Here is a 24,397-nt window from a genome sequence, read left to right as displayed (position 1 = left end):
TAGAACAAAGCAAACATAAGGAAGACCCAACAGAGCAAGTTACGACATATAACCTACATAAAACATGAATTCATTTCAAGAGTTGGTCCCTCCACCAGTCTTTTTATTAAATTTTTTATTCCAGAAATGCTCTACACCTCTCATATTGCAACTCTCCGAATTTCTGGGATTCCCTTGAAATTCGTTCACCAAAACTCCATAACCTATAACACCTCCAAACCTTCCAACTGAACATCAACGATGTATATGCTTAGCTTGAGAAAATATTAGATATAAAGATTAATATTTTTTGTTATTATTAGGTTACTTATGTTAATTTATTTTACAATCGGTTAATTTATTGTTTTTGGTTTTATTTTCTGTTATAATGTAATTATAATAGATGAATCATCCTTTTATCACTATAATTATACCTTTTAGCAACATGGGAGCTACAGAGTATTTTTAGAATAAAAAAATCAATGAGAAGGTGTAGGGACTTGGAAGTGGTAGGGAGGGCAACACCCATTCATTTTTTAACATCAAACCATATGCAACATACAAAAGTTTACTCATGCATATCCATAATGTTTCTAACACAATTGATAAAAGAAACCTCAAATAATCGAATGAAATGTAATTAAACTTAATTATTATTTATGTTAAAGAAGATAATAGTTATCTAATATTGTCTTATTTATCATCTTCATACAATGGTCTAATTATGAAACAACTTATACATTTGACTTATGTTAACATTTAATTCTCATAAAAACAAATATAAACTAAATCAAATGCATAACTTATGTTAATTAACATTTAATTCTCATAAAAGTAAATCTAAACTAAATCAAATGCATGGATATATATATTACTTTCATCAAATAACCAATCATAATCTCACTAATGATAATTGTAATCTATAATATATAAGTCACATTCAAAAGAATCCTCTTACCTATTACATTAAAATCAAAATCAAATCACAAAATTATTTTAAACTTCACAAATAAAGTAACTAGTATAAAAAGATAAGTAATTATGTATAATGATAACTAACTACCAATAGGACCCTTGATAAAGCTATGAGACTTGAATAAAAGATCACCATGCAATCAACAATTATAAGTTTTCCATATGCCTTATAAATAGAAGTGTCTTGCCATGCAGAAATAAATAATGATATTACATAAATGCACACATTGATATATTTGCATGTTCCAAAGTGCTACAAAAATGTTACATCGTCTACCGAAATAGTGTGTATTTTTTTACACAAATGACTGAAACGAGCATATTCAAAATAAATTACAACTTTTGGATAAGCTATGCTGGATGAACATGACTTCAACTTTGAATTTTATAGAACATGACTTCAACTTTAAATATAGTTATAATACGAGAAATTGTATACCTCTTTCACGATTTCTGTGTTAAAGGTGATTGCCAAAGTCATAAAAGATAAAGAAAGAATTTCAATTTTTTTAAAAAAAATCAAAAGACATTGTGTTCCTTACATAATTTATGTGTTAATTCAGTTTAAGTGAAGTCGTACAAAGAGCAGAGCAAGAAGATTTCCAATTTTAACGGCTGAAATTAAAATTCGTGTTCATAAAATTATCGTAAAAGGAATGTATGACTTCTAGTTTTAAAAATTGTTAACGACTTTTATAAAATTTAAAGTTGAAGTCGTGTTTATAGAACACTACTTACTCAAAAGCTCTGTAATTAATTTTGCATCTACTAATTTAGTAATTTGTGTACACAGGTTTATACTATTTCTGTAAAAAAAAATAAAAAATCCTTTATCAACCCATGAGAGGTTAGAATACATTCTTTCTCTATTTATTGTAGTCAAGGCATACGTTATAGAATGCTTTTGGAAGACAAAGTTACATAATAAAAAAGATTACTTGTTTTCTATGTGAAAAACGAAATCTCACTATGCTATAATAAGTATTTTAACTTTGTCAAGATAGGAAGACTAACCTACCTCATCATAGGTTCAAGTCGGATTGAGTTTAAAAAGATTGTATTTTTTATGTGGATCAGATTTTAACTCGACTCATGCGGGTTCAATCCGTTGGTCCACCAACTCATCTACCTAATTTTATTTTATTAAAATTTAATTTCAATTTTATAAAAAATATTTATTATATTTTTTTGCTTGAAAAAATTATTTAAGTTCTTTATTTTCAAAATTAATTAAACACCGGGAGTGAAATTTGGAAGTAAAATTTGTTTAGATTTGAATTATAGAAAGTTTGTAATTTTATTTTATTTAAAAAAAATTGTAATTAAGTGAGTCAGTTACCTACCAATCTGTGATGGGTCGGATGGGGTTAAAATTTTTCTGGCTCATTAATAAATTAGCTGGGTGGATTAGCTCACTAAGTGACTAACTCATTGGGTCAAGTAACGTGTTTTGACAATTCTAATTTGAACCGATTAAAAGAAAGTTTTAACTAGATAAATAATTTGACATTAATTTAAATCAATTTAGTTAGTTTAGACACAATTTTAAAACATAAATTATATATTAAGATCAAACGTTATCTACTCACTCACACTAACATAAACCTAAGGCTTACAATTTAAACAAAACAAATACAATTAAAATCATAAACTCTTCGTCTTGTTTAAAGGGATTCAAAACATCAAATAAACTATTCAAGTTTAACATTATTCATTAAAAATAAAAATACACAAAAAATATGTTTAACATATTTCAAAACATAATGGGTAAGCTTCATTCTCTAGGTAAACGTTATGATAATTATAATTGCATTGGTAAAATCTTAAGACATTTGACTAATTAATAGAAACAACATGACACGGTTTAATCAAAGAAGAGAATGAATTGGTAAAAAAAGGAAGAGAGAGACGAAATACAAGAAGAGTTTAAAACACATCATCAAAACTATTAAAGAAGACTTACAACACAAATGCATACAATATTAGAATAAAAATACTCGTCTCACTTTTTCCTCAAACGTCTTCATAAATGAAAAACTATAAAATATTTTTTTTTCAAATAGAATTTTAGTTATTAGTTCATAATTAAAAAAAAATCCTTATTTAAAAAAATAAGTGAATCAACCAAATAATATCTTGATTCTTTGTATTTGTTCTTTGTAGAATTAATTTACACCATGTAAAAATCTTCTTCATTAGTCATTATATCTTCGTACTTCAACTTTTAAATTTTCACAAGTCAATCCTTCGATATCATCTTTTTTAAGTCAAATGTGAATTATGTGAATAGAAGACACTCTAACACTCAAATCAATACATAGTATGACAATAGATATAATAATTAATTAAAGTAATTAATATATCTAATAAAATGTATTATTTATATTATTATTCATAGATCTTTATCTATATGGATTTAAATTACCTGACTTAATTATTTCTTAAATCTCTCTTAACTTAATCATGATTTATCAATATAACAATATGATATCAATATAACAATATGATGAGAATGGTTCTTTCAAAATCAAATATGTTTGAACCAACTACATGTCAAATATCTAAGATGTATTCGGACAAAATAATACTTATACACATATGATGGATGTTTGTTCGTACATGTGTAGTAAAATATTACCTTTTCAAAAGTTATACAATATAAAATTTTAGTACATAAACTATTTTTCTCTCTTAAAATCCAAACATTCACACTAACACTAGAAGTAGCTAGATAAAACTATACTCATTAACTTTAATCCCACTTGATGGAGAGAAGCAACACTATAAAGTTCCACTTGTATATAACAAAGTTTGCAAGAACAAAGACAAGAAGAATGACAATTGAGTTTGGGTCGACAGTTGGACAGAAGAACCGTAATTATTATCCCTAATTAAGAAAGCATAGAAAAGGCATAAAAAAAAAATAAAATGAAAGACTTGTCGCGAGAAATATATAGATAGTGTTAGGTGATTTGTGAGGGTGGCACTGAACGGTGGCAGCCCAATCCAAAGATAATGGAAGAGGACAAGAAAAGCCTCTAATGAGACTCTTATGCGTGTCAACAAGGGTGAAAGGTTGGTTGTTATAGCGAGAAATCGAGAACGATGAGGTGTAAAAGAACAAAAATATATATGAGGCCCCAAATCGCTACCCTTACATTCTCTCTAACCTGCGTAGCCCAGGCTTTCGCTTACCTTATCCTATCCTCACTCACGCTATTTCTTTTTCTATCTCTCTCTCGCAATCTATATTCTCTCCCTAACCACTCTTTCTCTTCTCTCTTAATTCCCTCACCATCTCTCTTCTATCTCATTCATTTCCACACTATATATCAATCTTCTTATACACCACTTTCGTCGGTGCTTTAATTTTCTTTTGCGCCATCCAAATATATAATAACAATATTTTTCTTACTTTCTTTCTTTAAATATAAACAAAAATTCCAGAGCTCTGCTGAACGACGGAGATGCTGTTTCTATTTCTATTTCGTCTCTCACTTCACATGCAGAGATATTTCTGTTTTCTCTACTCGATGAATCCAACTATTGTTTCTTAGTAATTTCCGTCCATGAGAAGCTAGCTGCCGAAGCTGTATAAATTTTCCGAAACGTCTAATATTAATTCCACTGATTGATTCCTTCCGTTCCACTGCAATGGCTCCCAAAACTGGCAAAACCAAACCGCACAAGGCCAAGGGAGACAAGAAGAAAAGAGAAGAGAAAGGTTAATTCCTATTTCCAACTCTCAAATATTGCTTTCAATCCAAACGGAAGCAAATCAGTTTCGCTTTTTCTTTTTCGATTTTTTGTTGTTGCATTACCATTAACGTGCTAACAGAATCAACATTCAAACGCCGTCGTTCTGCTATCCAATGCATTACTTATCTTTTTATCTCATTGGTTCGCCATATTCTCCACCTTATCCTCTCCTCATATAAATTACATTTCCCTCTGCAGTTTTGCCCACCGTCATCGAAATTACAGTAGAAACACCAGACGAATCACAAGTTACTCTCAAGGTACCGCCTATGGAGTCGTTTCGCTTAATTTTCTGCTCTTTTCGTCAGATCGATATTTTATATATATATATATATATATATATATATATATATATATATATATATATATATATATATATATATATATATATATATATATATATATATATTATNATATATATATATATATATATATATATATATATAATAGAGATTCGTTTTTATTTTTCTTTTCTGGACTGTGATTATTCCTTTTAATTTCGCCTTTCAAACTAAATATCAAAATGTCAACATTTGTTTTCAAAAGTTTGAGAAATATGTTTTGGCTTGCCTACACTCTGTCAACTTGGTGGTAGTGATAATGTCTGTCTACTTTCCGATATGTATTTGTGATTTAAGTTTCACGAATACCTAATTTTGATATTGACACATTCACGGTGTAACTCGGGGTTTTAGTATTTGTGAATTTTAAACTTTAAGAATTTGAAAATGTCGTATATATCATTCTTAAATAATAAAATCATTTTTTTATTATGCAACAAACACTTTATTTTTTTTTTCTCTTTTTATATGACGTCATGGTCAAAAGTAACAGTGTTTTTTTTTTTAATCCAAATTAATCACATTTATTTTGTTATTAAATTTTCCTCGTATAATATTATGTTTTCATATTTAAATTCACTTTAAATTTAAATTATTTAGATATAGTATATTCATATATCTAGATTTATCATTCAAAATTTCACAGGAAGTTAAGATTATTCACGTATATGGTATGCTTAATTTATTTTAAACCCTGTGTTATTTATTTTTTTTTCAATAACAATTCTTTGCATTTGTGTGAGGCAGGGCATCTCCACGGATAGGATCCTAGACGTGAGAAAGCTTTTAGCGGTACACGTTGAGACTTGTTCCTTGACCAATTTTTCCTTATCTCATGAGGTAAGCTTCTTTATACTTCTTTTAAAATATTGTTTAAGATAATGTAAATATAATTATTTCAATTCTTGACTTTACAAGCTATTTTTTTACTCGTACTTTACAAACTTTTATCTTACAAACATAAGCCATTTTAAAATATTTTATCATTTTTTTTATTCACGTGTAGAATTAAAATGAATTATTTTTTACAAATGAAAACTCGATGAGAATATAAAAATAAAAACGAGGGATTAAATAACTATTTTTACCTTTTAGGGCCATTTATTCTACTCCATTTCTGGTAAATCTTGTACTGACTTACTAACAAAATAAATCGTGTACATCGAAGTATAACTGCCTCTCATACATTGTTTTGCATAATAATTGAAAAATTTGTTATTTCGACTCAGTTTTAATTTTTTTTAGTATTACATAGAATAATTATAAAAATAATACAACTTTTATATTTTTTAATCTAAATATTTCTTATTTTCCTAAAATATATATTTCCACTTTTGTTTTTTTCTAAGCTACTCTTCAATTTGATTGATAACATTTAAATAATTAAATACATTTATTTTTTACAAACCAAATTTAGATATTTTAGTTTAATATTTTATTGAAAAAAAATGGTAAGATAATGAATGGCCGAGGACGACGTGCTGTTGCATTAATTGGTGTCTAACCATTCTCCAACTATAGCTAGTGACCACTCGAGGATCTGGTGCGTGGGACAGTTTTTCTCCATCTTTTGCATATGCATACATACTCGTGTTAGTTGTTTTGGCATGTGTCTTAAATCATATCATGATTATAATGCTACAGTAATATAAACATGTTTTCTTTTTTGTTATTGGAAATTGCATGTATCATGAATTTGAAAATGGAACCATATATTTTCTATATAATAAGAAAATATTTTACCATTTTAAAATATTTTTCAAAAAGTATTTATATAAAATTGAATTAATTTTATCATTCTATTTTTTCTTAAAACATAGTCAAATTAAATAATAAATAATTTGTATTCTTATTTTATCTTTTTATAATATAACTGTTTACGTTGACTTGTTTAACTGCTATTTTATAAAACTCTTATAAAGGTTTAATTTTTTTTTCTTTTTTTCTGTTCAATTAATCTTCCTTTCTTTATTATACTAGTTGTTTTTACTGCTCTGCTCACATCCATATATTTCATTTGTGTTTTTTTTTCTTTCTTGTGGAAACTGTACAATTCTTCTGTGGAAAATTAAAAGCGAGATTCTAAAGCTTTTGATGTTGTAGTGACAATCATAATTTTGTTAGAAAAGGTTTTAAAAAATTATTAGTGATAACTATTTTGGTCAATACTTTTAAGTGTGTGAGTTTTCCACAAGTGTATTATAACTTAATTTATCTACAATTTTCCTATGTCAAACAAATAATTATATATTTTAAATTATATTTCCTTTATTTTTAATTAATTATTCATAAAATTATAAATAAATACATATATATATATATATTACATTATTAGTATTTATTTTTTGAAATTAAAATAATTATATTATCAATTTATCGTTTTAAAAATTATTTATTTAAATTTAACCGTTTTTTAAATTAAATTAATTATTATTAACAAAGGAAAGGAAACAAATGCGTGAAGCATATGCGTGTCCCCTAATATGACAATTAACAATTTTTCTGTAGATGTCTATAACATGGACGGCGTCCCCTTATATGACAGTTAACATTTTTTTTTCTGTACATGTGTATAACATGGACGGCGAAGCAATAATTTCTCCATACCTTATTAGCTTAAGTCAAAATAAATCGTAGATAAATAACATGAATTACATCCTTATTTATTTACAAATTTTCATATACCATGATTTTTTTGGTCATAATTAGGAAATTTGATTGATTGAGCGAAATTTTGAAGAAAATTTTTCTACGCAAACTGTGTACATGTAATAAAATATTATTGTATGTAATAGATGTATTTACGTTTAAAAAAGCTATTTAAAAATTCATACATACGATAACTTGTGATTATTTAACAATTTTACTCTGTAATCTCTTACAATAAAAGAGAATTACGTGTAGAATTTCCAAAAAATTCGAATCTTCAGCTAATCTCATAAAATATTAATTAATTTAGTAAACTATTTTACATAAAACTAATGATGAATAATATAAAAACAAATAAGAAAACGCGACGCAATAATTGGGAAATTGTAAATAAATAATCTAATGTGGACTAGGTGATAATAGTGATAAATAATTTAATTAAAGGTAGACAAATGTTTTATTTATCTGTTTTTTAAGTCATAAAAATTTGTAAGTTTACTACAATGAGTAAGAGAGTCTCGAATTATTTAACCCTCCCACCCACCCAACCCAATGCCATTGTCTTTCTGAAAAATAAAATAAAATAATTACAATAAATAATATAACGGCTAACAGAATAAGTTGGACAGGTGCGAGGCGCGAGGCTGAAAGACACGGTCGAAATCGTTTCCTTGAAACCCTGCCATCTGACCATCGTCCAAGGTAACGAACAGCACTAAACCGGAGCCGTCTGTAGACTATCACTGCCCACTGACAGTTATTTGATTCTTTTGTCAGAGGACTACACGGAAGAGCTTGCCGTCGCACACATTCGGCGACTCCTTGACATCGTGGCCTGCACCACCTCCTTTGCCTCCGCCACAAAACCTCCCGCCTGCAAGTCCAAAGACCCCACCGAACCGGGTTCAGAAAATGGATCGGAAACAAGCCCAAGAGTCAAACCCGTGGATCCGAATTCGGACTCGGGCAATGCCAAAACCGACAAAGTGGACGGTGACATCTCCATGTGTCCACCTCCCAGGCTTGGACAGTTCTACGATTTCTTTTCGTTTTCTCACCTTACGCCGCCGTTTCAATGTAAGTTATATGTGTCTGTGCGTGTGTGTATATATAGAATGTATGTATGTGTAAAAGTATGCAATATGTGTATTCCGTATTTTAAATGTCCACTGTGTTTTCCTTTTAGTTAGTTGCCTTTTCATCTTATTTGAGCCCGATGAAATTTGCTTGGGGAAATGTATGGGCTTTGCAATGCTAAACCGATACAAGCGTAGTTATAAAATTTTATAGTTTTAATTCAATTGCTGTGGAAATCTATGTTGAGTTTAATCTTAAAGTATACATTGTAATTTTTTTTCTTGCCCCTATAAAGGTGACTTTTGAACTGGTTGTTTCGAGTGATGGTGCATATTATATGCGTATTTTAATGAAATCTATTTATGTTTTTGGTTATTTTCCTCTGCTTTGGTGAAATAATCTTCTGTGAAAACAATTGGGTAAAATTTATACTTCGAACTGTAGCGATGCTGTTGGAATTTTTATTTTCTTTTTGTATTTTGTTTTGGTGATGAATGCTCTTTTGCTCAACAAACTAGAAACATGGTGTTGTGCCCAGCTGCTGGCTCCATCAACTTTACGACCGTGTATATTTTTTGTTAAACTGTTTCCTCTTCCATGGATATGTTACACTGCAATTAGATACATGAATAGTGGTTTGTGCCAGTGGATTTCGGTTAGCTTGGATATAATTCTAATTATTTAAGCAATATGAATATGCTTGATAGTAAATAGAGCTGGAAACCTTGTTTTTATTAATGTTCTTTTGGTTTTGATGCAGACATACGGAAATCAAATCGACCTTTCCTTGAGGAGAAGACAGAAGATGATTTCTTTCAGATTGATGTGAGATTTATTCTTTTACTAACTTTTGTCTCGCGTTTTCTAAATTTTTTAACCTAAAAGGAATTTCCACAACCACTGGTGGTGAATGTGATATACTTTTGGAGGAAAGAGAGATAATCAATAGTAGATGTGTTAGGTAATGTTGAAAGGAGGATATAGGAGAGGAACCTATAAGGGTAGTGTAAATTTGAGTTGTGAAAAAATAAAGGTTTATGCACATACTGTTTTGCTCCTTTCTCTTCGATGAGCTCTAGCAAATAATCTATCTTTGAAGTGATTTTTTTGTGCATTTCGCGTATGCAGGTTAGAGTTTGTAGTGGAAAACCTACTACAATTGTTGCTTCTAGAATAGGATTCTATCCTGCTGGAAAACATCCACTTGTGAGTCATACATTGGTGGGTCTGCTTCAGCAGATAAGCAGGGTTTTTGATGCTGTAAGTTCTAACTCATTGATGTTTCATTACTGTTGCTGCTTTAAACAATTCCAGAACATTTTTTTTTTCTCTCGTAGTAACCGTTTATAAAAAGTAAGATTAAAAGCCATGACCAACTCGTCACCAGGACACAAATTTACTGCTATGCTGGGGTCATCCTCCAATATTTAATGTTGTATATAATTGCGAAGTTTATATTGCATGATTGAAAATAATAAATAATAACCCTTCTTGCAGGCTTACAAGGCACTTATGAAGGCGTTCACGGAACACAATAAAGTAAGTACTTCCCACAATTTTTCACATTACTATTCTAACTGTACCAGATGATTTTACTGTTACATTGGTTCCTTTCAGTTTGGTAATCTTCCTTATGGTTTTCGTGAAAACACATGGGTTGTTCCTCCGGTTGTTTCTGATAATCCATCCGTCTTTCCACCACTTCCCGTGGAAGATGAAACTTGGGGAGGAAATGGGGGTGGACAAGGCAGAGGTTTTGATCACGAAAATAGACAGTGGGCGAGAGACTTTGCAATTCTAGCTGCAATGCCATGTCAAACTGCAGAGGAGAGACAGATTCGGGATAGGAAAGCTTTTCTACTTCATAGTTTATTTGTTGATGTATCAGTCTTCAAAGCTGTTTCGGCAATAAAAAATTTAGTGGATATTAAGCAAAACTCTTCTTTGCCAACTTCGTATGAAGAAAGTGTTGGAGATTTAACTATTAAAATAACAAGAGATGTATCCGACGCTAGTTTGAAGTTGGACTGCAAAAATGATGGAAATCGAGTTCTTGGATTGTCTGAAGAAGAACTAGCTCAGAGAAACCTTCTCAAAGGCATAACTGCTGATGAGAGTGCAACTGTTCATGTAAGTTAGCTAAGTGTCATGAACCTATTGTAGCACTAAATGGTTTTTGTTTTGATAAATTGTTCTTGCCTTTTGTTGTAGGATACTCCTACTCTAGGTGCAGTACTTATAAAACACTGTGGCTACACAGCTGTTGTAAAGGTCTCCGCTGACAGAGATTTGGAGGGGAGTCCTAATTCGTCAGAAATTGATGTTGAAGAGCAGCCTGAAGGAGGTGCAAACGCATTGAATGTTAACAGGTCGTTTATTCTCTAGCACCATTTAATTTATTTTAGTACTAGAGGATCACGAGGACTATTTAATTCAAAGTTAGTTCTTGCATTACTTTCTAATAAACTTTTGCATCATAAAAATTATAAAATCCATACACCAATAACGGGGAAAACTTGTTGCATTTGGAACATATAATGCTGCAGTACTACTCTATTTTGGTAATTTATTTTGTATGATTAGCTTTAGCTTAACGTGCTTTTACTTTCTTTTTTTTCTTTGGGTAAATATGGTTTTATAAAGCACCTGATACAAGTTTCTTTTCAAAATTATCTCAGCTTAAGGATGATATTGCATAGGCCATCTACACTCCAATCATCAAATGCAATTCAACGAATCCATGGCACAGACATTGAATATTCACGTTCAACTCAATCATTGGTAAGGAAAGTCCTAGAAGAAAGTTTACAAAAATTGAAGGAAGAAACCACTAGACACAGAAAATCTATCAGATGGGAGCTTGGGGCATGTTGGGTACAGCATTTACAAAATCAAGCTACTGGGAAAACTGAGCCAAAAAAGGAAGAAGAGGCTAAGATTGAGCCAGCTGTTAAAGGTCTTGGGAGGCAAGGTGGATTACTAAAGGAATTAAAGAAAAAAATTGATAACAAAAACTCCAAAGTTGAAGTAGGAAAGGATATTTCCCCATCTAATAATGACAACGACATAAACAAGCAAGAAGCCACGAAACAGGAATTAGAGAGACAAGGGGAAGAAAAGGAAACTATATGGAGAAAGCTACTTTCTGAAGCTGCATTTACACGTCTTAAAGAATCTAAAACTGATCTTCATCTGAAGGTTCATCTCTGCTTTTTGACTTAAATGGTGCTTTATTTTTCTGACGCTGTAACTGGAATGTTATTCTCAATAGGAATATGTCAATTTTATGATTTCTAGTCAGCAATGTGCTTATTAATCTATGTATTCATTTTTATTAATATATTTTGATTTGATACCTTCTCCATCTTCTCAGTCACCTGATGAATTGATGGAGATGGCACATAAATATTATGTTGATACTGCACTTCCAAAGCTGGTGAGTTTCCTAACATTGAACTTATTTATATTTAAACTGAGTTATTTTGGAATGTGTTTAGTGATTGTTACTTCAAATTCATAGGTGGCAGATTTTGCGTCCCTTGAACTCTCACCTGTTGATGGAAGGACGTTGACTGATTTCATGCATACTAGGGGCTTGCAAATGTCTTCCTTAGGCCAAGTGGTAATATTCTTACGATAATGTTAACTAGTGTCCTAAGGCATTGGTCAAGGAATCAAAAGTGGAAAGTTTCTATAACAAAGTGTAATATTTAATGCTACAAATGCACCACATTGATTTCCAATGAGTAAACCAAGTTATTGATTCCTTAACCATTCCCTAGGATACTAAAGAATAATACTTTTTATTTTTTAATTATATTTTATTTTTCTGCAATATTAGGTTCATACATATAAGTAGGGGTTTTCACAGGTTGGGCCAAATTTAGTTGAAAGTAAAATCTGAACCAATTAATTTTCATTGGTTTGAATTGTTTTGAATTTTTCGAAAAAAAAGAACTTCAAAATCGAAATCCAACCTGCCCATTCTTGATCTTCTTGATTTGGTTCAGACCTATTGGATCCAATTATATGTAAATATACAAAATTTTGTTTTTGCGAAGATGTCAGAATACAAAATTTTGTCCAAAATTCACCGATAATTCTACCATTAAAAGAGCTAAACAACATTTTTGAAGTGTAATTGACTTACATCAACTAAATAAAAACAAAAAGTTATATAATTATATCTTAAAATCTGATATATAACAATTAATAATAGAAAAATGTGTCCTTGGTTTGGTTCTGGTTCATCATGATTGGAGCAATTAACATTGGATTTTATTTCTTTGGTTAGAATTAGATGCGATTAAGCTAAAATGCCAAATAAATTTAATTGGTTTGATTTGGATTCTTGAGTTGGTCTGGTTCCAAACGGATGAACACCCTTAAATATAATAATGAACTATATGCTCTCTCTCCCATGTGCATGTGTTATGAAGTCTAGGTTCAATGTTTTTAAATATACAGAGGTGTAGTATCGTTTCATTGTGTCTAAAAGGAGAACACACATAGCTGTACTTATACTTACCTTGTTTATACAAAAAGAATCAGACGTAAATGATAATACGATCAAATCCCTGACTATTAGCAGCTCATATCAACATGTGATGTTCTAATGTTAACATTGAACATGCCATTTAACAATAGGAAACTTCACTAATAATCCAATACTATTTTTTCATTCAAATTCTGCCTGCCAGGTTGAGCTTGCAGATAAACTCCCTCATGTGCAATCTCTATGTATACATGAGATGGTTGTTCGAGCCTACAAGCATATCTTACAAGCAGTTGTTGCTGCAGTTGATAATGTTTCTGAATTGGCTTCATCTATTGCATCATGCCTAAATATATTGTTGGGAACACCAACATCTGAAACTACTGATGAAGATATTATTACTAGTTATGAACTGAAATGGAAATGGGTAGAAAACTTTCTTCTGAAGAGGTTTGGATGGCAATGGAAGGATGAAAATGGTCAAGATTTAAGAAAGTTTGCCATTCTTCGGGGACTCTGCCATAAGGTAAAATAAAAGGCCCATTCTGTAATAGATTGATATTGATCACTTTATGCCATTGTTATTTCAATTAAAAAAGAAAGTCCTCTAACAGGTGGGGCTTGAACTGGTTCCTAGGGACTATGATATAGATACATCATGTCCTTTTAGAAAGACGGATATTGTAAGCATGGTCCCCATATATAAGGTGAAATACACAACACCTTCACTTTTACGCAGGAAACTAATACTTTCTAAAGCCCTAATGACTAAAGTACAACTTGAATTATCTTCCCAGCATGTAGCTTGCTCATCTGCTGATGGCCGCACACTTTTGGAATCATCCAAGACTTCCTTGGATAAAGGTAAATTGGAGGATGCTGTCAATTATGGCACAAAGGTATAAATAATTTATTCCATCTCAGATTAGATCTGTTCCTGAAGCCAACAACTATATTTACCGACATTTTGCATTGAATCTTGAAGGCACTCTCAAAATTAGTGTCGGTATGTGGGCCTTACCATAGAATGACAGCAGGAGCATATAGTCTCTTGGCTGTTGTGCTGTACCATACTGGAGATTTCAATCAGGTATGTCTTTATATCCTTAAGTGCTCTCTGTTAATTTATCAATACTAGTTACATATTGTTTTTCTTCTATGAATCATACATAAAAAAGTCTTAAAAAGTATTTTTCCGAACTATATATTTCACTTTTGTGTGTGGTTATTTTGCTTAGTTTTGATAGAACATGACATTAGTGAATAAAGAAAATCAATATTAGGTCAGTGCAGAGAATCCCTTGGGGACGGCATCAATTTTCTGAAGTACATTTTAGTAACTGCAAACACTTTCAAAGAATAAAAGAGGCTTCACATAATCAAGAAACATTTTTGAAAAATGTTCCAAGTTAATTCAAATCCAATTAGTATCATTGTAATAACTTTATATGTGCTTTTGCTAGGCAACTATTTATCAGCAAAAGGCACTAGATATTAACGAAAGAGAGCTTGGACTGGACCATCCTGATACGATGAAAAGTTATGGGGATCTTGCTGTTTTCTATTATCGACTCCAACATACGGAGTTGGCTTTAAAGTATGCTTCTTTACATCATATTCGTAAGATAAACTGTTTGATTGTAATAATGAAACAGCTTTCATGGTTCTTCATGTGAGAATCTGGTACCCTTTCTACTTCTGATGATAGAAATTGTTACAATTGATAGTGGGGTTACATAGAGATCATAATTGATTGAAGTATTCTATGTATTTCAGAAATTCCTGAAGGCTTTACTATGAAAATGCTTTCTTCAAAATTGCAACGCAACTGTAAATTAATATTAGTAAAAATCAACAGAACTATATCATTGGATAAAAATGAGTAGGCAAACATCCTAGAAAAGTCAACAGAACTGGGCCAGTTTCCTATGTTATATATTGTCTCATGAAAGAATATTAAGAAAATTCCAAAATTAGCTGTTGTTGATGTATAATGGCGTTCATCTTAGATCATTATAGGGCTTTTAAGATAAAAAGCGCGTGAATTGGGTCTCATTCATTATGAATTTGTTGACGGACACATGATTTTCTTGATGGACATATACTATACTGTTCGGGTTTAGTAAAAATTTTCCTTTGTCTAGTTACGTAACAAATAAGAAAACTCCAGTAAATAATTATATTAATCTTTTTATCTTATTTGTTTCTAGGTATGTTAATCGTGCTTTGTATCTTCTGCACTTAACTTGCGGGCCTTCACATCCAAACACGGCTGCCACCTACATTAACGTAGCAATGATGGAAGAAGGATTAGGGAATGTCCATGTTGCTCTCAGATACCTTCATGAGGCTTTAAAATGTAACAAAAGATTACTTGGAGCTGATCATATTCAGGTTCTCCCTTATTCCTTGCACGAACCTTACAGGTCACTGTCGTATGAGACTTCATGTTCTTAAGTTGGTCTGGTAATATGACAGTTCAATAACTTACTTATCCATTTTACTTCACCAGTCATGACAGTGCAAATTTCTATTCAACTTGATTATTAATTCTTTGGAACAAATCACTGTTTCAGCATGCATCTTGACCTGAGGTCTTAGGCTGATTGAACTGCAACTGGTTGAAATAGTGGATCAGTTAGCCCATGCTAAATATTAAGTTCATAAAAGCACTTGTTCATGCTCGGTTTCTTCACAGATATGCATTAGACCAGGGTAGTTTGCATTTGTAACTTGTTTTATACATATTTGGCTTTTCAGACGGCTGCCAGCTATCATGCAATAGCTATTGCTCTTTCTTTGATGGAAGCATACTCTCTAAGTGTTCAGCATGAACAGACCACCCTCCAGATCCTGCAGGCTAAACTTGGTTCTGACGATCTAAGGACACAGGTAGTCTTACATATCCCTTTTGATGATGGATTAAGTTACATAAATGGTAATCCTTGTTATGCAAATATATGAATTCATTATAGGATGCAGCAGCATGGCTGGAATACTTCGAGTCAAAGGCTCTCGAGCAACAGGAGGCTGCACGGAATGGTACACCTAAGCCAGATGCGTCAATCTCTAGCAAAGGTCATTTAAGGTAGTGATTACAATTAGAACAAGCTCCACCTATGTCAATCTATCTGGTTCACTCTATGCATTTTGGTTGAATGATCTATACATAAGAGCTGATCTATGTTTGTTGACCTCTACTAGATATTTCATCTTTTATAAAATCACCAATTGGAATGTGTTTAGACTTCCTGTTGAGTAAGCATATTCATTTATCAGTATCACAGGCCAAAGCTAAAGGTTAATAAGTTGGTGGACCAATAAGCAAGCTTATTTGTTATAATTTGAAAAAAAAAAACAAAGTAAAAATATAATGTTGTGGAGTGCTTGAGCATTTAAATGAATAAAGTAAACATGGACAATGCAATTCAATCATAATTTCTCCTGTGTTTTGATTTTACAACAAATTTTGAGAATATATGCTTTTTAAACATGCAAACTCTATCTAATTCATTAATTCCTCTTCAAACATGCGAACTTTATCTAATTCCAGAAGAGCATAGTTTTCAGCATCCAACAGATTTTTATAGGACCAATTTTGTTAATGTTTTGCTGAATCTGCTCAACTGTATCCAAAGGAACATCATCCTCAAAATGATCATTGCCAAAAGAACACAGTGCAGTCTATCGTTTATACAATTAACATAATAACTGCCATAAAACTTGATAACTTCCTACCTAGACCATATTTAAAAGGGTTAAATATGTTTTTAGTCCCTATACTTTGAGGCGATTTTGGTTTTAGTCCATTTTCAAACTATGGTACAATTTAGTCCTTTCAACTTTAGTAAACTCTGGTTTTAGTCCTTTTTACCAAATTTTTTAAACTTTATTTGTTGTTTCAAATGCATTTCTCAATTAACATTGAAGTAAAAATGTGTCAAACAGTGTAAACAATCTAAATGCTATAATAAAACGTGCTTGAAACAACAAATAAAGTTAAAAAAATTTGGTAGAAATGACTAAAACCAGAGTTTTCTAAAGTTGAAGAACTAAATTGTACCATAGTTTGAAAATGGACTAAAACCAAAATCGTCTCAAAGTATAGAGACTAAAAACATATTTAACCCTATTTAGAATAATTGCTCCTAAACCTAATAAATTAATACACAAATGATAATATGTAACTGCTCCTAAATTTTTCCAATAACTATCATAACTTCTAATCCCATCATTAATGTCTACTGAAAAATTTCACCACTGTTTACATCCAGTCCATATGACTTTGGTTCTATTAAATCTGTTCATTTCCTTTCAAAGTTCATGACAATAAAAAATGCCTTCTACCAGTGTGTCAGACCTCTTGGACTACATAACACCGGACGCAGATCAGAAAGCGCGGGAAGCACAGAAAAAGGCTCGTGCCAAGGTAATACATGTCTTCTTTTTACCCAGGATATACCTGCAAATGCACTCGCCTTTCTTTATTACTTAATACTTGTAAAATTAAGTTTATATCTCGTTGTGAAACAAACTAAATTATCATCTATTTTACAGTTAAAGGGAAAACCAGGCCAAAACTGGGAAACAGCTTCAGATGAAAATCAGAAGGATGAAGAGATGTCTAAAGATTATTCATTTACAGAGACTACTAGTGATAAAGAAAATAAATCTGAAGCTCAAATTAAAGACAACGGGATTGATAAAGTTGAGTCCACTCACATAGACCAAACGATGGTCAATGAAAGTAATAATAAGCTGGCACAGGATGACAGCTCGGATGAAGGGTGGCAGGAAGCTGTTCCCAAGAGTCGGTCACTCACTGGGCGGAAGTCATCTTCATCTAGAAGGCCCACCCTAGCAAAACTAAACACTAACTTCATGAATGTTTCTCAGTCAAGATATCGAGCCAAGCCTAATAACTTCTCTTCTCCAAGAACAAATTTAAATGAGACCATTGTGGGACCATCCCCTTCTGTTCCAAAGAAGTTTGTTAAGAGTGCAAGCTTCAGTCCAAAGCTGAATAGCGGTAGTGCCCCCGATGGTGGAGCAGTAACAGACTCTAAGTCGGCTCCAGACACCCCTGCTCCAAGTGATCAAATTGCTAAACCAGCTCCTTCTAGCACGGGTGTCAGTGTTCAATCAGCAGGTAAACTTTATTCCTACAAAGAAGTAGCCTTAGCCCCACCTGGAACAATTGTGAAGGCGGTGGCTGAACAGTCACCAAAAGGAAATCCTATCCAACAAAATTCTGAGATTAGTGCCATGATAGTTTCAATAAAGGACACTCAAAATATTGTGGCAACGAATGACGTGGAAGATTTTGGTCAGAAATCAATTATTGAGAAAATACAAATCCCTGTCCATGAAGAAAAAAAAGAAAGGGAAACCACGGTGGTGAACGGTAATACAGAAACAGTAAATAATAAGGCCGACGACGAGGTTGCACTTAAAATCCAGGAAGCTAGCGTTGTTTCCATAATAGAGAAGAAAAGTGAAGTTGGAAACATCACAGTTGTCGAGATTGCGAATTCTGGTTGCATAAAAAATATAAACAAGGGTGCCTCTAAAGGTGAATCCGAGGTACTACTGCAAGAAAGTTGTGAAGCAACATCCGACAATTCAAATCCCCTAACCATTTTAGTTGAAGACGAAAAACAGTTACTTGACAACGAGTCCTATTTGTTGATAGATACGGGTAACGAGGGAGATGAGAAACATGAATCTAGTAGCAATGCAGTCTGTAAGCCACTACCATTAGAAGGAGAAAAGCAAGAAACAGAAACAGGAAGGGAACCGACCAAGAAACTTTCTGCAGCTGCACCACCGTTTAATCCATCCACAATTCCAGTTTTTGGATCTGTTCCTGTTCCAGGCTTTAAGGACCACGGAGGTATTTTGCCCCCACCAGTAAATATTGCTCCTTTGCTTCCAGTCAGTCCCCGAAGATCACCGCATCAGTCAGCTACGGCTAGGGTTCCATATGGTCCACGAATATCTGGTGGCTATAACAGATATGGGAACCGTGTTCCGCGGAATAAAGCTGTATTCCTCTCAGGTGAACCCTCCCCCGATGGTAACCCCAATAGTCCTCCTAGAATAATGAATCCACATGCAACAGAGTTTGTACCAGGCCAACATTGGGTATCTAATGGCTATGTTGTTTCTCCCAACGGATATATGACTTCTCCAAATGCCATTCCAGGGTCTCCTAATAATTTTGCCCCAGTGTCTCCCAATGGCATGCCAGTGTCACCTAGTGGATTTCCTGCTACTCTAAATGGTATCCAAGTGAATCACAACGGGTCTGTACCTTCTCCAACCATTTCAACTGATTCATCACAAGTTGCGTGTGTTGAAACTGATATTGAAAAGAAAACTCAAACTCTGGATGAGGAAAGTAAAAGTTCTTTTCCAACAGATGTAAGTTCTGAAAAGAAAGATGTTGAGCAAAATCCTCAAGAACTATCTGCCAGCAGTGAAAACTCTACTCCTAAAGTAGAAGAAAAGCAGGCAGATCTCAGCCCCCCATCTGATTTTAGTAACGAAGATACAGTGATCAAGAAGGATGCAGTGGATCAGAAAAAGCAAAGCAAGTGCTGGGGAGATTACAGTGACAGTGAAGCTGATATGATTGAGGTCACAAGCTAAGGAGTGGTAAGCTTTTCTTATTAAAATGATAAAAATAAAATAAAAAAGAAATCGTCTCCTCTTAGCTAGGGGGTTTTTATGCCTATCGAGATACCAAAAAGTGATGCCAGAATTGACTGGACTGAGGAGGTCTTTGAGGCAGAACTGATTATTTGAGGATTTGTGAAAGGCCTCACGCCGGTACATACTTCTCTCTGGAGGTTCAAATTTAGTGCGTGATTTTGTGAAGGTCACCATGATAATGGAGGGGGAAAGGCTTTCTTGGTAGCTAATTGGCCATGTCTTGAATTGTTTTAATTTTTCCTGCTACTTTCTTTTTGCTTATTCAAAATGGAAATACTCTTACGGCTGATCACTAGGTTGCAATTGCCGGACAATTAAGGCTACATTTGTCAGGCCTGTGTTTAACTTTTTCAAGTTGTAGAAGCAACCCTTAGATCTTACGAACTTGTCCATAATTTTATTTTTAAACGGTGACAATGTTTGGCACTAAAATTCCGGGTTTTATAGTGACGGAGCGATGATTTACTTCAAATTCATATTTTAATAAACTGTTTTGAATTAAGTTCACATTTTTAAACTTCGTTATTGGCACTGGTTGTTTGAAAGGCTGTGTATTAAACTTTTCTGTTTCTAACATTACAGAATGATTGAATTAATATCTACATCAATTGGTGGCGGCTTATAATAAGTTAGCCATTTTTGGAAGGATGATGATCCAATCGGAACAATCACCAAAAAATAACAATGATGCCAACTTTTCTAAAATGCACATGTGGGCGATCTCCTTCGAAATTCCATGACTAGCAGCGTGGCTTGAGTATGTGCAAGCGCCCCAAGAAGAACAAAAACATGAAAAATCTGATGACTATGACCTGCAATATCAAATGCCCCAGGCTTCCATCGCTCTGGTATTCTAGTGACATAGAACACAGCTCCAGTGGCATATAGAATGGCCATTAGAAGCTCAAATCCTAGTGCAACAACAACCTGTGGGTGCTCCCAATGTGTCACAAGAACATGAACTGCAGGAATGACACCTGAAAATCCCATGGAGAGAAATAAACAAGCTCTGAAGGGTCGCAGGTGAGGGGAAGAAAGTGAAGGGGCGAGAAGGGTGATGGTGGTGAGGACTCCAAACGCAGTTATTGAGGTCAAGTAGAATGTCCTTATGTGAGGATTGCAGAAAAAGACATAGTAAATTGGAGCATAGAAGGAGCAAACTATCATGAGAGAAATTCCTACATAATCTAGACGCCAGAAAAAAAGGTTGAAGCATTTTGAGTGACATGCCATTAGATGAGAAATACTACTGAAAGCCAAGCAGCCCATTCCTCCAGCTAAGAAAACAAACCACGGCCATCTAGGAATTGTTTCTGCTTCTGCGCCATCTCCCAGGTCAGGAATCATAGATGGTACCAATAAGTAGCTCAAATTCGAATTCTAAAAAAAAATTAAATAAAATCACCAACATGGGATGAATCATAAAAGTAATCAAACATAATGTAAAAACAATTTAGTATTGACGCTCTATCGTCGATTAAAAAGTACAAAATTATCCATGAAAGTTTATCATGTAAAGAGTGACCGTCACAGTTTTATTTTCTTTTAATAAATTAATAATAAGTATTTCCTCTATTTTTAAATAATAATAGTTTTAAAACTTTTACACGTTGATTATAAAAATATTTAATTAATATAAATTTATTCCTGACTTTTACTGTTTTGTATCTTTTTTTAACCCAAGTAATTTTGCATTGGTTACTACTAAATTTATGGAGTTATTGAAAAATGGTTTAAAAGACTAAAATTTTATTAGAGTAGAGAAAATATATTTTAAAGAAAATGTCAGAAAACCTAGTCACCAAAAATTATACTAGTATCGACTACATATTAATTAAATTATTATAATAATGATATATAAACATAATATCATAGATGTAAGATTTTAAAAACTCAAGTAAAATATAAATTTACATGATTTTATTTCCAACCCCAATTAAAAAATAATATTTTTTATTTTATATTTTAATATAAAAATATTATTTTGTTGGTGTTAGATGAAGTTGAGGTAAGATGGAGGATTTGTGTTTCACCGCCCTTGTCAATAATAATCTATTGGATAGTAATACAATAACACGCCCTAAGTATTAGTTAGTTTATTTGACAGAGTAATTTTTTAAATTATATAATTTGATTAATTGAAAAAGTTTATTAGTAAAATTTACATTGTTAAAGTAAAAAAAAAAAATGTGCCAAAAAAGTATAATTATTCTAATCTATTAACCTCACATTTACATCATGATACGTCATGCAATCGTAGTTTCCAAAATCAGAAAATTATAACATCTCTAGCCAATTATCTTAAAAACCTTTTAACTAATTAAAATATTAATTTTACGTAAATTATTTATCTGAAATTGGAAAGGCATGGAGAAATAATTTTCAATTTTGAAAAAAAAAACATGCATAGGATAAAATAACAATATTTTTATAATAAATTGCATTGCTCTAAATAAATAGAAAAACAAACCAAGAATCCAGTAGTGACCGGAAGAGAACCATTGAATTCCTTTCCCATAATGAACAGCTCCATCTCAATCGCCCCTACCCTACAATACGACGTAGCATCGCATCACTTCATTCATTCATCTTTATCATATTCTCTCCAAACAAAGGCCATTAAATCATACCTGAAAACACTCGGAAAACAACATCCGAGCATTGCCAACGCCGCAAATATAAGAAACCCAACCAAATGCCTGAACCAAAAACAATTTACATGTAAAATTATGAATGTAAATTTGATTACAAAGTATATAATTTGTATTATTGAATGTTTTTTAAATTTATATTATGAATCATGTAATTAAAAATATTTCTGGATTACACAATCCAAATTTATGTAGGTTAATTTCAATGTTAAGTATAATTAAAATTTAAAAAAACGTAAGGGAGAAGAAGAAAAAGAGGTTGCAGGAAGAAATTCCCAATAAAAGAAGCAAAAACAAGTGAAGAAGAAATTCTGACGTCCAAACATTGAGCGTTTCGTTGTGCCACATGAAGACGCTCAACAATGCCTCCTTCACGGACCATTCCGACCGGTAATGATCCAAGATGAACTCGTTGTCTTTCAGGTACGTCGGCAACTCCTCAAACCTCACCAATCTCCTTTTCCCCATTCTCTTTCTCTTCCCTCTTTTCCCGCAACCGTTCCTCCACGCTCGCCGGAAAATAACTAACCGTTTTTTCCGGCGAGTGAGTCAACAGCGCTTTGTTTTCGCTCTCAACCCTCACGCCTTAATCCATTTTCTTTCCCCTTCCTTCTATTTATGCGCATCGGGTAAAAGGCAATGCTGTCTGAAGTGTGAACCATTTTTCTTTGCTTAAAAAAATTGTTTGGTTGTGGACGCAAAGCAATAGAATTTTAAGGCAAATTGCTTGCGTGCGTGCGTGCACGGATTAGTGGAATTCACTGAGATTACCGTAAATTGAAAATGTGGTTTTTTTTTAGGGATTGTGATTTTAGATTAAGGAAAGGGGAATCACGTTTTGTGAGAAGGTGAAGAGTGAGATTTCTATGAACGAAGAAATAGCGTTTTTCAAACGATAAATTAACGAGCTCGTTTATAAAGCGTGACGAAATGTACTGTCACCGCTCATGCAAAAATCACTTTTCATAATGGCTTCTTACATTTTGCTTTATGTCCAATTAAATTTGGTGTTAAGGTTAAGGAAAATAAATAAAGAAAAATTATTATTGGAGACATCTAAATTTTTTATTTTTATTTGATTTTATATTTATTTATCCTTTATTTTCTTATTTCTTAAAAAAATATAGAAATTTACACTTTTATAATATTTTATATTTGTGTTCTGTGTCAAATATCAAATGAATGTATTGTCTCATCCTATTATTTCTCAAATAAATATAGACATGGTATAATATAAGTTACTAAAATAATAATTAAAAATATAAACTGTTTCGGTAGATTTTTTGGGGACCGAGACATTAACTTTTTCTGACGTTGCTTTCCTGCTTTCTGACGTTTGGACTGGTCAGGTTGCTCGCTTTTCCTGGATCTTGACCACTCGCTTTCCTTCACCCTTGACCGTTCGGTGATCTTCAAGCTTTGACCGGAGGGGGAGGTACCTGCAAAAGGCACTCCGACGCTCAAGTTAGGGGGGATTGATGAACCTCGGTTCACAATGGAGTATTTAGTGATTTTATGATCACTGTAGAATATTTCTGAATGTGATTAGAGAGTGATTTGAAGGTGATTGGAAGATGATTAGAAGGTACCTGGCTTGTGGCCATGGCTCTATGATATAAGCCCAATAGAATGTAAACAAAAAATAATATAAACAGACTTACCTGAAAATCTTGTTAGTTGCTAAATATCTTTAAATAGATATTCTTGATTATTTTATATCTTTAATCAGATATTAACCGATCGGCTATTCTTCGTAA

At 32.5% G+C, this 24,397-nt stretch overlaps 2 protein-coding genes across 2 annotated transcripts; one reads left to right on the top strand and one right to left on the bottom strand.

Moving 5' to 3' along the window:
- Nucleotides 1–4,079: 4,079 nt before the first annotated feature.
- LOC106757546 (protein TSS) lies at nt 4,080–20,431 on the top strand. The gene is made up of 23 exons (XM_014640215.2): nt 4,080–4,678; nt 4,912–4,973; nt 5,802–5,894; nt 8,333–8,405; nt 8,481–8,780; nt 9,541–9,605; nt 9,909–10,040; nt 10,278–10,319; nt 10,398–10,910; nt 10,992–11,149; nt 11,459–11,978; nt 12,154–12,216; nt 12,301–12,402; nt 13,481–13,801; nt 13,890–13,982; nt 14,073–14,174; nt 14,261–14,365; nt 14,739–14,872; nt 15,486–15,669; nt 16,036–16,167; nt 16,251–16,363; nt 17,626–17,704; nt 17,833–20,431. Exons 1-23 carry the CDS (start codon nt 4,609–4,611, stop codon nt 19,924–19,926), a joined length of 5,550 nt encoding a protein of 1,849 aa, XP_014495701.1. The 5' UTR covers nt 4,080–4,608; the 3' UTR covers nt 19,927–20,431.
- Nucleotides 20,432–20,579: 148 nt separating this feature from the next.
- On the bottom strand, nt 20,580–23,494 carry LOC106757547 (heptahelical transmembrane protein 2). The gene is made up of 4 exons (XM_014640216.2): nt 22,957–23,494; nt 22,620–22,688; nt 22,460–22,538; nt 20,580–21,369 (listed from the first exon to the last, which is right to left on the bottom strand). Exons 1-4 carry the CDS (start codon nt 23,106–23,108, stop codon nt 20,689–20,691), a joined length of 981 nt encoding a protein of 326 aa, XP_014495702.1. The 5' UTR covers nt 23,109–23,494; the 3' UTR covers nt 20,580–20,688.
- Between the last annotated feature and the right edge of the window lie 903 nt (nt 23,495–24,397).

The sequence above is a fragment of the Vigna radiata genome, chromosome 3 (assembly GCF_000741045.1).
Source record: "Vigna radiata var. radiata cultivar VC1973A chromosome 3, Vradiata_ver6, whole genome shotgun sequence".
NCBI lineage: Eukaryota > Viridiplantae > Streptophyta > Magnoliopsida > Fabales > Fabaceae > Vigna > Vigna radiata.
The sequence above is the reverse complement of the archived record's forward strand: the minus strand, read 5'-3'. Positions and strand labels throughout refer to the sequence as shown.

What these genes read in the sequence shown, in the direction of transcription:
- LOC106757547 (XM_014640216.2), bottom strand. Translation starts at nt 23,108, where the DNA reads ATGGGGAAAAGGAGATTGGTGAGGTTTGAGGAGTTGCCGACGTACCTG. An exon ending in TGTTTTCCGAGTGTTTTCAG is followed by an intron (nt 22,539 to 22,619) that starts GTATGATTTAAT and finishes GTCGTATTGTAG; the next exon opens with GGTAGGGGCGATTGAGATGG. An exon ending in CGGTCACTACTGGATTCTTG is followed by an intron (nt 21,370 to 22,459) that starts GTTTGTTTTTCT and finishes ATTTTTTTTTAG; the next exon opens with AATTCGAATTTGAGCTACTT.
- LOC106757546 (XM_014640215.2), top strand. Translation starts at nt 4,609, where the DNA reads ATGGCTCCCAAAACTGGCAAAACCAAACCGCACAAGGCCAAGGGAGAC. An exon ending in GAAGAAAAGAGAAGAGAAAG is followed by an intron (nt 4,679 to 4,911) that starts GTTAATTCCTAT and finishes TTCCCTCTGCAG; the next exon opens with TTTTGCCCACCGTCATCGAA. An exon ending in ATTTTTCCTTATCTCATGAG is followed by an intron (nt 5,895 to 8,332) that starts GTAAGCTTCTTT and finishes TAAGTTGGACAG; the next exon opens with GTGCGAGGCGCGAGGCTGAA.